Source organism: Equus asinus, chromosome 6 (assembly GCF_041296235.1).
Source record: "Equus asinus isolate D_3611 breed Donkey chromosome 6, EquAss-T2T_v2, whole genome shotgun sequence".
Lineage (NCBI taxonomy): Eukaryota > Metazoa > Chordata > Mammalia > Perissodactyla > Equidae > Equus > Equus asinus.
The window spans coordinates 14,913,613-14,926,320 of NC_091795.1; the positions used below are offsets into that span (position 1 = coordinate 14,913,613).

The window sequence follows — 12,708 nt, forward strand, 5'->3', positions numbered from 1 at the left end:
TCCAAAAATAAACTTTCATATTTCTGATCAATTTTGTCAAAGATGCCAAGGCAATTCAATAAAGAAAGGATAGCCTTTTCAACCAATGATGCTGGATAAACTCACAAAAAATGAGTTCAGTCCCTCATCTCACATGATACATAAAACCTATCGCAAAATAGATCATAGAGCTAAAGGTAGAAGGAACTAAAGGTATAAACATTTTAGAAGAAAACAGGACAAAATATTCATGATCTTGGGGTAGGCAAAGATTTCTTCAATACAACACCAGAGGCATGCTCTAGAAAAGAAAAATTCGATAAACTGGATGTTATCAAAAGTAAAAATTTATTTGCATCAAAAGAAACTATTAAAAAAATGAACTCTTATAGCTCAATTGTAATAAGACAAATTACAAAACTTAAAAATGGACAAAGATGTGAAGAGATGTTTCACCAATGAAGATACCAAATGGCCAATAAGTACATGAAGAAATGCTCAGCATCATGGAGATGCAAACTAAAACCACAATAAGATATACTACTTCACATACGCTAGAATGGCTGTAATTGAAAAGACAGACAACAACAAGTATCAGTGAGAATGTAGAGATACGAGAATCCTCAACTGGTGGGAATCTACAATTGTGCAGTCACTTTGGAAAATAGTTTAGCAGTTTCTGAAAAATTTAAACACAAATTTACCATACAATCCAGCAATTTCACTCCTAAAAGTATATGCAAAAGAAATGAAAACACATTTACACGCAAAGACTCATAAGAGAATGTTTATAACAGTACTATTCATAATTGCCAAATAGTAAAAACAACTCAAACATCTTTACCTGGTGAATGAATAATAATAAAATATGGTATATTTATACAACAAAACACTATTTGGCAATAAAAAGGAACAAAGTACTGATACAGCTACCACACAGATGAACAGGGTAAGTGAAATAAGCCAGATACAAAGACCACATACTATAAGATTGAATTTATATGAAGTTTCCAGAGAAGACAACTCTATAGAGGCAGAAAGTAGATTAGTTGCCTGATGCTAAGAATGGAGAACAACTGCAAATTAGCACAAGTAATCTTTCTGAGGGTGATGAAAATATTCTAAAGTTGAACTGCTGTGATAGTGGCACAACTCTGTAAATTTTAAAAAGTCAGTGAATTGTACACTTAGATCAATTTTATGGTATGTAAATCATATTTCAACAAAGCTGCTCAAAAACTTGTTGAGCTAAGAGGTCCATAGCATATTGCTATGTGAAAAAAAACACCCATCAACAAAATTTATTACCTTATTTTTAATTAAACATCTTTAAAAACTTGAAACTCACAGACACATCAAGTCTGGGAAGTGAGATAATAGGGGAACTTTTACTTTCTGCTTTATATCCCTTTTGTTTTTAAATCATCACACACAGTACAAACTGTCTCTCACATATGAGTACAGAGCAAGGGAGCTGGCTTGAGTAGGTGCTGTGGGAAGAAACAGTTACAACCAAGAGAAAGGAGGGGAAAGTTACTGGTATTTAGTGGGTGGAGGGCAAGGATGCTGCTCAACATCCTAAAATGAAGAGGACAGTCCCCCAAAACAAAAATGTCAGTAGCGCCAAGGTTGAGAAATCCCAATTTATCACAATAGATCTTTCCAGTCCTTTAGAAATTCAGAAAATTTATCCCTATCCAGACTTTACAGAAGGAAAAGGCAAACACTGATATTGAGATTATTAAAACAAAAAATTAAAAAATTAGAATTATACATGAAAAGATGAAGGAAAGCTGAAATATTTTTAAAGTTTAAAGTTTAAAATAGTTTTTAGCTTTAAAATAGTTTTGCATTCTCAAGCAAACTAAGTTTTTAGTGTATTATTTATACTAAGCTGATATAACTAAAGAAAACTTTCTCTTGAAGTATACTGCATTAAGTAGGAAAAACATGGTAAGCCTGTTGGGCATGTAGATTTTCCTAAATAGAAGCCTCATTAACCCCTGAGATTTAAACAACTAAAGTGATCAGATGCTTCGTAGTGACTAACCAAATTTTGCAAGGCAAACAACGAATGTTGATAACTAGAAGGCATATGCTCAACATACTTCCCTATATCTATTAGAAACCACCACTCAAAACGTAGATAAAAATTTGGAGAAAGGAAAAAAAAAATGATGACGCAATTACCATTCTGACTTAGGTAGGAGAGTCAAGTCCTTGGGTGAGACCAGTGTGAAAGATCTATTACGTCTCAACATTACAAAAACTGGACAAGATACCACTCTGAGACTGTATTTTCAAAAGTGCTGCTCAATAAAAGCCTTTAGTTGTAGAGTACAGGGCTAATGATCACAGAGGAATGGGGAAGAAAGGAGTAAACAGAAAGGGACAAATAAATACCTCAATCCTCCGTTTTGCTTTGTCATAAGCTCTTTCTTCTTTAGTTCGATCATCATCAGAGTCATATTCAGATTCTGAGCTCAGTTCTTTACTTGATTTTTTATCCAATGTTTTCCCTGCATCCTTCTCATCTGACACCTTTTCATCTTCTTCATCACCTTCGCTGCCTTCACTTTCTCCTTCTTCTTCCTCTTCCTCTTCACTGTCTTCTTCTTCCTCTTCATCTTCTTCCTCCTCCTCTTCCTCTTCAGGGTTCTCTTTGACTTCTATATGCACGGTGTTTCCTTCTTTTAGGAAAACAAAGAGATTTTAAAAGAAATGAAAGTTAAAAATAAAACATTTCTATCAAGATAACAGAGATCTTAAAGGGAAAATAATACTGAAAGTCTACTAAGTAACACAGTAACACTCTAATACATCAATTCCAAATTAATGTTTTCATGCATCATAAATATAAAGTGTTTATGTACATGCTACAATTACAACTGCCATTTCACAGTAAAAACTTAATGCATTAATCCACACTTAAGCTAATAAAAAAGAAAAGCATTACTAAACCAGGATACGACAGAGGACAGAAACCCAGGGAGTACTACTTTCCCCTTGGGATCAGTTGCTGATTCTGGAGGAGGCAGCTGAAAGGCTAAGCAGTTCTTTTAATAGCCCCTCAGTGCTTAGAGGTCCAGGCATTGGGCCTACAAAGGATTCAGGGAAGCAATGTGGACAGACATTGGGTAATGCCCTTACTATGTGGTGAAATCCTTAAGAACTGAACCTTAGCTGTACAGATGCACAGGAAGGAAACAGGGCCTCCCCATTATACCCTAAGATTGTCTTAATAAATTTAGAATAAGATGATTCCATATTGCTAGTTTACTCAGACTCCTGGTGGATGTACATATAAATTCTCTCTGGAAAAAAAAAAAATCACCATTCTTGACCTCAAATTATTTCTACAGTTTTACAAGTATAATATCCAGCATGGTACGTAAAAACAATAAGCCATATGGAAAAACAATTCACATTTGGGAAATCAGCATACAGACACCCACAGGGTTTCCATATATTGAAGTTGTAAAACCAAAAGTTAAAAATGACTATGCTTCTAACATCCAGGAAACAAAAGATTAAAAATTTTAGAAAGTAAAAAACTAGAAAAAATAAATGGAAACTCTAAAACTGGAAAATACATGAGATAAAATTAAGAACTCAAGAGATGTGTTTAATAGGAGAGTAGAAACAGCTGAGGAGAAAATTAAAGAACCAGAAGACAGATAAGAAGAAACAATATAGAATGAACCATGACGGCTCAGTAAGGCAAAAAATACAGAAAAGAGGAAAGGAAAGAACGATATACTAAGAATGTGTATCATAGACATAACTAGAATCCCTGAGGGGAAATAGTGACTCATAACATTGCAAAACTGATAAAAACATAAAACCATATATTCATAAAGCTCTACAGGCAGAATAAAAAAAAAGAAATCAACCCTGGCCACATCATAATAAAATAAAACTGCTGAAAACCAAGACACGTGAGAAATTTAGGCTGATATCTGACTTCTCGACAGAAACAATGAAAGCCAATACAAGGAAATAATATGTTCAAAGTATTAAATAAACAGAATTTCAGCAAAGAATTCCTCACTCAGTAAATATACCCTTAAAGAATGAAGAAGAGAGAAAGATATTTTTACAAAAGCAAAAATGGAACATCTCACTAACAGATTCATACTAACGGAAATTTTAAAAGATCTTCTTTAGGCAGGAAGAAATGATCCCAAATGGACGGTCATAGATGCAGAAAGAAACAAAGCATAACAAAAAGCTAAGAATATGAGGAAAGTTAAATAAATATTGACTGTAAAAAATAATAATAAGCTATTATGGGGTTTAAAAAAGAACTAAATCAGGGGCCAGCCCCATGGCCAAATGGTTAAGTTCGTGTACTCTGCTTCGGCGGCCCAGAGTTTCACCAGTTGGGATCCTGGGCACAGACACGGCACCGCTCATCAGGTCATGCTGAGGCAGCGTCCCATATAGCACATCCAGAGGCACCCACAACTAGAATATACAACTATATACTGAAGGGCTTTGGGCAAAAAGAAAGAGGGGAAAAAAAAGAAGACGACTGGCAACAGATATTAGCTCAGGTGCCAATCTTATAAAAGAACTAATTTAAATAGGAACAATGATATATTAATTGGGACTTGGGTAAATGTTGTTCATGTATTCTGTTTTTTGCATTGTCTAGAAAGATGGTAACATTAGACATTGTTACTTCAAAGATCTATGCTAAAAGTCTTTAGAGTAACCACTCAAAGTGGAAAAGTACACAACTTCCAAGCTCATGGAAGGAGAAAAGAATGGAATTAAAAAAAAAACAAAATCCAACATCTAAAACATGGTTAGAAAGGAGAGGAAAAGAAACAGAACAAGATGGACTTAGTAGGATGATAAATATAAAACCAATATACTTCATTAATTACATCACATGTTAGATGATCTAGGTAAAATATAAAGGTTGACAAACTGAACTTAAAAATCTCAACTATATGCTGTTTAAGGATACAGAAAGAGTAACAAAGATAGAAAAAGATCATGTAAATCAAAGCTGGTGTAGCTATATTAATACTAGAGAAAGTATACTTTAAGGCAAAAGGCATTGCTAGAAACGAATAAATATAAATAAAATAAACAATAAATAAATAAATGATAAAAGAGTCAATTCATCAAAAAGCTGTCTGTATTCACCTAATAATATAGCACCAAAATATGTAAAGTAAAAATTAACAACTTAGGGAGAAACAGACAATCTATAATCATGGTGGGAAATTTTAACACACCACTCTCAGTAACAGAAAAAACAGGCCAGGGAAAAAGCCTCAGAAAAATATAAAAGACTTGAACAAAACGATCAGCAAACTTAACTAAATATAGAGAACAAGGCACCCAACTACAGCAGAATAAAAATTCTTTCCAATAGCATATTAAGCATTTACAATAATCAACCATTTCCTGGGTTGTAAATTAAGTCTCAACATCTCTCTCTAATCACAATGAAGTAACAAAAAGATAATCAGAAAATCCCCACTTTTGTAAATTAAGAAATACAATTCCAAATAAATCACTGTTAACAGTTAATATGAGAAAATGGAGATTAAAAAATATCAGCCTATCAGAACCTGTGGAATTTAGCTAAAGCCATGCTTAAAAAAAATTTACGGTTTTAAAAACATTAGGGGAAAAAAGGCTACACAATCAAACAGCCAAATATCTATCTCAAGAAGTTAGGAAAAAAGCCAGTAAATTAAACCCAAAGGAAGTAATAGTAATCTTTATACTCTGTATAATACGTTAGTTTAAAGGACAAAAAAGTAATGACAAAGAAAAATACTTTTATTCATCGAGATTAGGAACTATACTATTTATTTCTATTATCTTTGTACTATATTTTAAATTAAAAGGGGCTTTTCATGGGCTAGCTTTAATAACTTAACCCCATTTATGACATTATCACTCTGAAAAAATGTATTCTAAATTCCAGGCAGATATCTTACAAATGGCCTTCTGAAAAACCATTTATTCATAAAATGATGATTCACATGAGGATTTAGGAATCATGGCAATGGAGAGAGCAAGACTGGTCCCCATCCCCAGGAATGTTCATATGGCTTTCATGATCAGGAGACTACTCTATAGTACATACACCTCTAATAGCACTAGATGCATCAACGTGTGCTTATGAGCTATTCACCTTGTTCTCTCTCCTCATCACTGGCCATAGCTTCCCAATCATCCAATCCAGTATCCTCAGTTTCTTCTTCCTCTTCTGTAAATAACAGTTTTCATTAAAGACATAGGAATTATCTAGAAATGAGATTGCTTTTAGAAAAAGTGGAAAATCATGCTGACATAAAAAAATGTTTAAATTATGCCTATACATATACAATTTACAAATACATATACAAATACATATATAATTTCATTATCTTTGGAAATACTTTTTCAATACAACTAGCATTTTGTAATTACCATTACTAAATGCTTCACAATCTCCTAGTATTTCTAACATACCAAATTAAACTTAACTCAGATTTCATATTTGTGGTAATCATACTAGAAACTCAGACATTTAAATGTTCTTTTAGATCTTGAAAACAGTACATGATCACACTCAGTTCTTGAGACAAATGAAATTTCCATTTCTTCTTTTTGATCTTTCAACTTATACCTTATACATAAGAATTTATGATTTTTTCTTCTGCTTTAACCTCTACAGATACACACAAATACTACTTACATTACTTAGCTGGAGGTACAAAGCTACACCTCCACTACAGTTGAAAATTAAGAACTGAATGTTGTGCTTACAACCAAAAAATAGGCAGAAAGGTAGAATTTTGAATATTAGACTTAATACTCTCCTTAACAATAATGACTCTCTTTTAACTGAAATCCAATCAAGCAAAACTATTCTCAAATAAAAGGAAGATAAAGGTGGGACATACAGTATTTGCTCCCTGTAATAATTATTATTTGCCAACAAGTTGGATAAGTCATTTTGAGGAGGAAATGAGTCAGGTACATGTACCCAAAACATCCTTCTAAATTAGCAATTCTTTCTACTGCTACAAATATCACCTAGAATAGTGAACTGCTATTAAGCATATCAACCCAAACTTCTCTAATTTCATCATGCTAAACTGAGGTGTAACCAGGTAAATGATTATTTTTATACTGAGAATAAGAGGGGGAAAAAGAAAAAAAGGAAGTATCAATAATATCTGTCACGAGTGTAGGTCAGTCTTGATATTCTCTAAAGCTGTTCCCACTCCTACTCCTCTCTTTAAACACTGAAGAGTCTCTTGATTTTACTACCAAACACATTTAGCTAGCCTCTGGTTCTATCAACATCTAGTTCCACAAATAGAACAATATCTTAAAAAAAAAAAAAAAATATATATATATATATATATATAGTCTCCAACCGCAAAACACACACACACAGATAATTTATGAATAAGATGACAATTTTTATGACTCTTCAAAAGTTCTAATTAAAAATGCTTTCAATTTGCTTCTAACAGATTAAATAAAGAACTTCATGTCTTCTTGGCACCATTCAAGATTTCTGACCCATAAATAAAAACATCAGAGAAAATCCAAAGACCTCTATCCCTCTCTACAAAACATTTTGCTGACACTACTGAAAAGAACAAGCAGTCTCACTTCCACACTTTTTCACAGTGGAAATAAAAAGAAATGGATGAGAGAAAAGAAAGAATTATGAAGAAAGAAGGCCATCCTGCCAGATATTTGGTTTCCTCAAACAAATGATAATGAAGACAACTTATGACACATCGGTGCCACTTAACAGGAATTAATTAGTCAGTGCTACTGGCCTGGTTCAACAGGAGGAGGTGTCTCTTCTTTTTCTGGTACTCCCTGTTCCACAACTTCTACAGCAGCACTTAATTCTATTGGTTCAGACACTGAAAAAAGGGCAGAAACCAAGTTAACAATACTTTTTCAAGTGCACAATTTCTGTCAGATACTCTGTTAAGTACTGAATAAAAGCCAGAAGTGCAAAACTAAATTCTTTGGCAACTTTAGAAAGCATTTAAACATCAGTCCTATATTTTACAGGAAATAGTGGTTTTTCTTTCTGTTCAAGGAATAGAACATAACATTACAAAAGGTTGAGAAGGAAACAAAGAAAAAATAAGAATGATTGTTGTGCTTTTCAGTTTAGTTAAGTTATTTATAAGGCAGGATTCAGATTTTTCAAAGTGCTTTTCCATTAACCTGTCATTTGCATCAGTTGAGAATGATAACAATAAGAAACAGGTATAGGAAATAAGTTTCAATACCTGATTCTGACTTGTTGATTTCTTTTTAAAAGACATTCTGTTTTGAAGATTGTGGGAAAAAGGCAAACAAAACTGTTTCTAAATCACAGGCCATTTTGTATACAAACCTTCTTTATTTTCTAGCTGTGGTGGTGTTTTTTTCTTCTTTTTATCTTCATAAATTGGTCTTTTCTTTGGCAAAGAGTCTTTTGATGGCACTTCAACACCTGACGGATAAAAATGGAAAACTTCAGGTTGATATTATTTGCATGTTACCTAAAATATACTACCTAAAAAGATGACATCTTATCCACCTTGGAGATACATACTCCAAAATACAAAAGAACATTTGTGGACAAATCTTTATTTTGGGGGTGAGGAATACTGGCCCTGAGCTAACATCTGTTGTCAATCTTCCTCTTTTTGCTTGAGGAAGATCATCACTAATCTTTGCCAATGTTCCTCTATTTTGTATATGGGACACCACCACAGCACGGCTTGACGAGCAATGTGTAGGTCTGTGCCCGGGATCCAAATCCACAAACCCCATGCCACCAAAGCAGAGCGTGCAACCTCAACCACTACACCACTGGGCTAGCTCCCACAAATCTTTTTTATATAAAGTATTTTGAAACTTACACACATTAAAATTCCATTTTTTTGGTGTCCAGTTCTATGACTTTCAATAAATGCACAGAATATGCAACCACCATCACCATGAAGATGCAGAACAATTTCATCACCCTGTGCTGTTCTGTGTCATCAAATCCTACTCACATCCTTAGCCCCCAGCAATCACTGATCTGTTCTACATTCCAAAAGATTTGATTTTTCCAAAATGTCACAGAAATGAAACCTTACAATCTGGCTGTTGTCATCATAATGGATTTAAGAGTCATCCTCATTGCTCTATGTACTAATACTTCCATTCCTTTTTACTGCTGAACAGCATTCCTTGTACATAGCGTACCACAGTTCCTTTATTCATCAGACAGCTGAAGGACATTTGAGTTTTCTAGTTTTTGACATTTATGAAGAAAGCTGCTATGAACATTTGTATGCAGGTTTTTGTGTCAACATTTCTCTGCGGTAAATATTTTGGAGTGGGAATGATGGACATTAGAACTTAATTTTGTAAGAAACTGACAAGTGTTTTCCAAAGTGGCTTTACAATTTTGCATTCCCACCAGTAATGGATGAGAGTTTCAATTGTTCTGCATCCTTGCCAGCATTTGGTAACGACAGCTGTTTTGTTTTTTAATTTATTTATCCCAACAAATGTGTAGTGATATCTCATTGTGGTCTTAACTTGAATTTCCCTAGTGACAAATGATGTTGAGCATTTGTTTCACATGCTTGTAGTATCTCGATGAATTGTTCTGCAAACTACTAAGGACTACTGTTCAAATCTTTTGCCCATTTTTAAATAGGGTTGTTGGTTTTCTTATCGTCGAATTTTGAGTTATCTTTATATATATACACAAGTATGTACTGGGGGGATTTGGGGAGAAAAAAAAGAAGATTGGCAACAGCTGTTAGCTCAGGAGCCAATCTTTAAAAAAGAAAAAAAGAAAAATACGGTGAAACATGACACTCATAAATATTTTATTGGTAATGAACCCACAAATAAAATGAAAAATAGGTTTTAAAGTGTGGTAATAACGTCCCACCCCCAAGATATCCATGTCCTAATTCCCAGAACATGTGAATATGTAACCTAACATCGCAAAAAGGACCTGGAGATGGGAGAGAGCATCCTAGATTATCCAGGTGAGCCCAATCTAATCACATGAGTTCCTATAAGTGAAGAACTTTCACTGAGGTACAGGCTGAGGTCAGAGGAAGATGCGACTATGGAAAAATGGTCAGAGTGACGTAAGGTGGGTGGCTCTGAAGATGGACAAAGGGGTCATGAGCCAAGGAACGTGGGTAGCCTCCAGAAGAAGACAAAGAAATGGATTCTCTCCTAAAAACTCCAGAAGCAAATGTAGCCCTGCTGGCACGTTAGCCCAGTGAGACCCATGTCAGATCTACAGAACGGTAAGATAATAAATTTGTGTTGTTTTAAGCCACTAAATTTGTGATAACATGTTCAGCAGAAACAGAAAACAAACTAAGCATAACAGAAGTTTTCATTACCATCACAAAATGAAGTTAATAAGTCCATTTTTTGCCAATATGGCCAGCTTTCACAGCTGGTTAAAAGCAAATAAAAGCAAGATTCAGGGGCCGGCCCTGTGGCCGAGAGGTTAAGCTTCCGTGCTCCGGCGGCCCAGGGTTTCATCCGTTCGAATCCTGGGCCGGACATGGAACAGCTCATCAGGGCATGCTGAGGCGGCGTCCCATATCCCACAACTAAAAATATACAACTATGTACCGGTGGGCTTTGGGGAGAAAAAAGAAAAACAAAATCTTACCAAAAAAAAGGTAAGATTCAATTAAAAAGTGACTTATCCAAAATGAAAACGTTAATATCAAATCCGTAATTTGTTCATATTTGAATTCATGTTTGTTATTATCCAGTTTTGAACATCTGTTCTAATATTTTTCTCCTAAATAGAGCAAATAAATAAATTTTGTCAAATTAAGACACGGCAGAGCAAACCAATGTCAAAACTGATTTGCAAGTAACGTTACTGAGTCTGAGGAGAATACATCTTCATTAGTCTAACAGGTAATGGTGAAATCCCAGAAGAGAGAGAGCACTACAAATGGAATGGCTCTCTACTGCAATCCTTCCTCTCCTTTCCCGTAACAAACTACTAATAGAGGTTCCTCTCACCTCTGTTGGGTTACTGACATGGTCTCACACTAAGGCAGTGATGGGTACATGGGGACTCATTTTACTATATTCCCTGTTTTTTGTTTATTTCAGAGGACAAAAAACCTTATTTATAGACATACTATCCATACTATCATTTACACATCAATTTTTTATCACAGTATAGAAGTCAGCTACCCTAAATAATAAAATTATCTCAACTATTCCTTACATTTTTATTGGACTTTTTCATAGCATTTTCATAGGAATTCTCCTTCTGATTCCATTCTCCTTTTGACGATTATAGAGGTACAACCACGAGAGAAGCTTCCAGATTGTTCAGCTACTTAACAATACTACTCACCCTGAGCTTGTAGAAGTTTAAGGGTAGCTTCAGCTCTGGCTCTGGCTTCTCTCTGGGATTTAGTTAAAAGTTTCCCCTCTTTTTTCAAGCGTTCTTTTCTTTCTTTTTCTTTTTGCTTTTTCCTTTCTCTTTTTTCTTGTTCCAATCTTTCCTATAAAAAGGTACATATCAGACAAAAATTGGATTAGGTTAATGGATTAAAAAATTTAAATGTAAAAAACCCAAACTTCAAAGCTCGTAAGATATATGTAAACTACTATGTTAGAGGACTCCAAATGAAAATATTTTAAATGTTGTACAGAATGATTACTAATTAATATTACATGAGAGTAAACTATGTGTTGGTAATAATATATAAGCAATTTCTGTCTGTACCTGAGGAAATAAAGGTAGGATTTTCTGTACCTTTTCATCTTATTATTTGTATCAGAACAATAATGTAACTGAATTACCATACAACTAGGCAATTCTTAGAATTAGAAGGTTAGAGAGATTTTATAGAGAACAGATTTTAAGTTAAACACAATGCTGATGTCAGCAACTTCATGAAAACATACCTCTTCTTTACGCTTGGCTTCTAATTCTTCAAGTCGTTTTATACGTTCTTCCTCTTCTCTCTTCTGTCTTTCTTCCTCTTCTTTAAGTTTGGCCAGAGCTTCTTGCATAGCTTTAACTGTGGCTTTGCTAGGTCCTTTTTTCTTCTCTTTCTCTTCCTTTTCTCCTTTCTTTTTCTTCTTATCTTTTTTCTTTTTGTCTCCTTCATTATCATCTACAAAAAAACAGATGCAGAGTTAAAAGAACAAAGAAAGTTACTTCCCAAGGCAATGATGAACAAACCTCAGAATTCAAGGACCATAATGTGACAAGGCTGATGCTAGCAGCAGGCTAGGGTCTCATCAAGGCATCTTGAGCACTTGGGAACTTGAGTACCCAGAACAGCTCAGAAACACTCAATGTTCACCTCCTTAAAAGCCTACAATGCTGGTGTTGGTCTGAGTTGTCCTGAAGGATGCAAGAAGACAAGAGGATCCTGTCAGTGGGAGAAGACATACTGTATTCTAACGTATCTTTTAATTCACAATGTCTGAATTCCTGCCTAACTTCTGTAGTTCGTTTTGCTTCTTTAAGATGGGGATGACAAGAATGATGCCTAAACCACCTTGAGGGTATATTAGGAGGACAAAAATACAAAAATGGAGATAATTATATTCCAAGAACTCTACAGCAATATGGAATTAAAGATTATGAAGCTACTTTCATGGTATTTCTCCTCAAAGATGTCCAGATAATAAAAATTTGAGTGGTTAAAAAACCTATGTCAAGGGGCTGGCCCTGAGGCCGAGTGGTTA

The 12,708-nt window shown here is 34.5% G+C and overlaps 1 protein-coding gene across 2 annotated transcripts in view; it reads right to left on the reverse strand.

Moving 5' to 3' along the window:
- The window catches only part of EIF5B (eukaryotic translation initiation factor 5B), an 80,250-nt gene that overhangs the window by 40,103 nt on the left and 27,439 nt on the right, over nucleotides 1–12,708 (reverse strand). Inside the window, exons 5-10 of one of the 2 annotated variants that reach the window (XM_044772979.2) lie at nucleotides 11,917–12,128; nucleotides 11,360–11,510; nucleotides 8,363–8,461; nucleotides 7,788–7,877; nucleotides 6,140–6,214; nucleotides 2,383–2,666 (exon numbers count right to left, since the gene is read on the reverse strand). In XM_044772979.2, coding sequence (XP_044628914.1) covers nucleotides 2,383–2,666; nucleotides 6,140–6,214; nucleotides 7,788–7,877; nucleotides 8,363–8,461; nucleotides 11,360–11,510; nucleotides 11,917–12,128 — 911 coding nt within the window. Of the gene's footprint in view, nucleotides 1–2,382; nucleotides 2,670–6,139; nucleotides 6,215–7,787; nucleotides 7,878–8,362; nucleotides 8,462–11,359; nucleotides 11,511–11,916; nucleotides 12,129–12,708 lie in introns of both variants that reach the window. The other variant, XM_044772978.2, reaches the window with a different exon arrangement.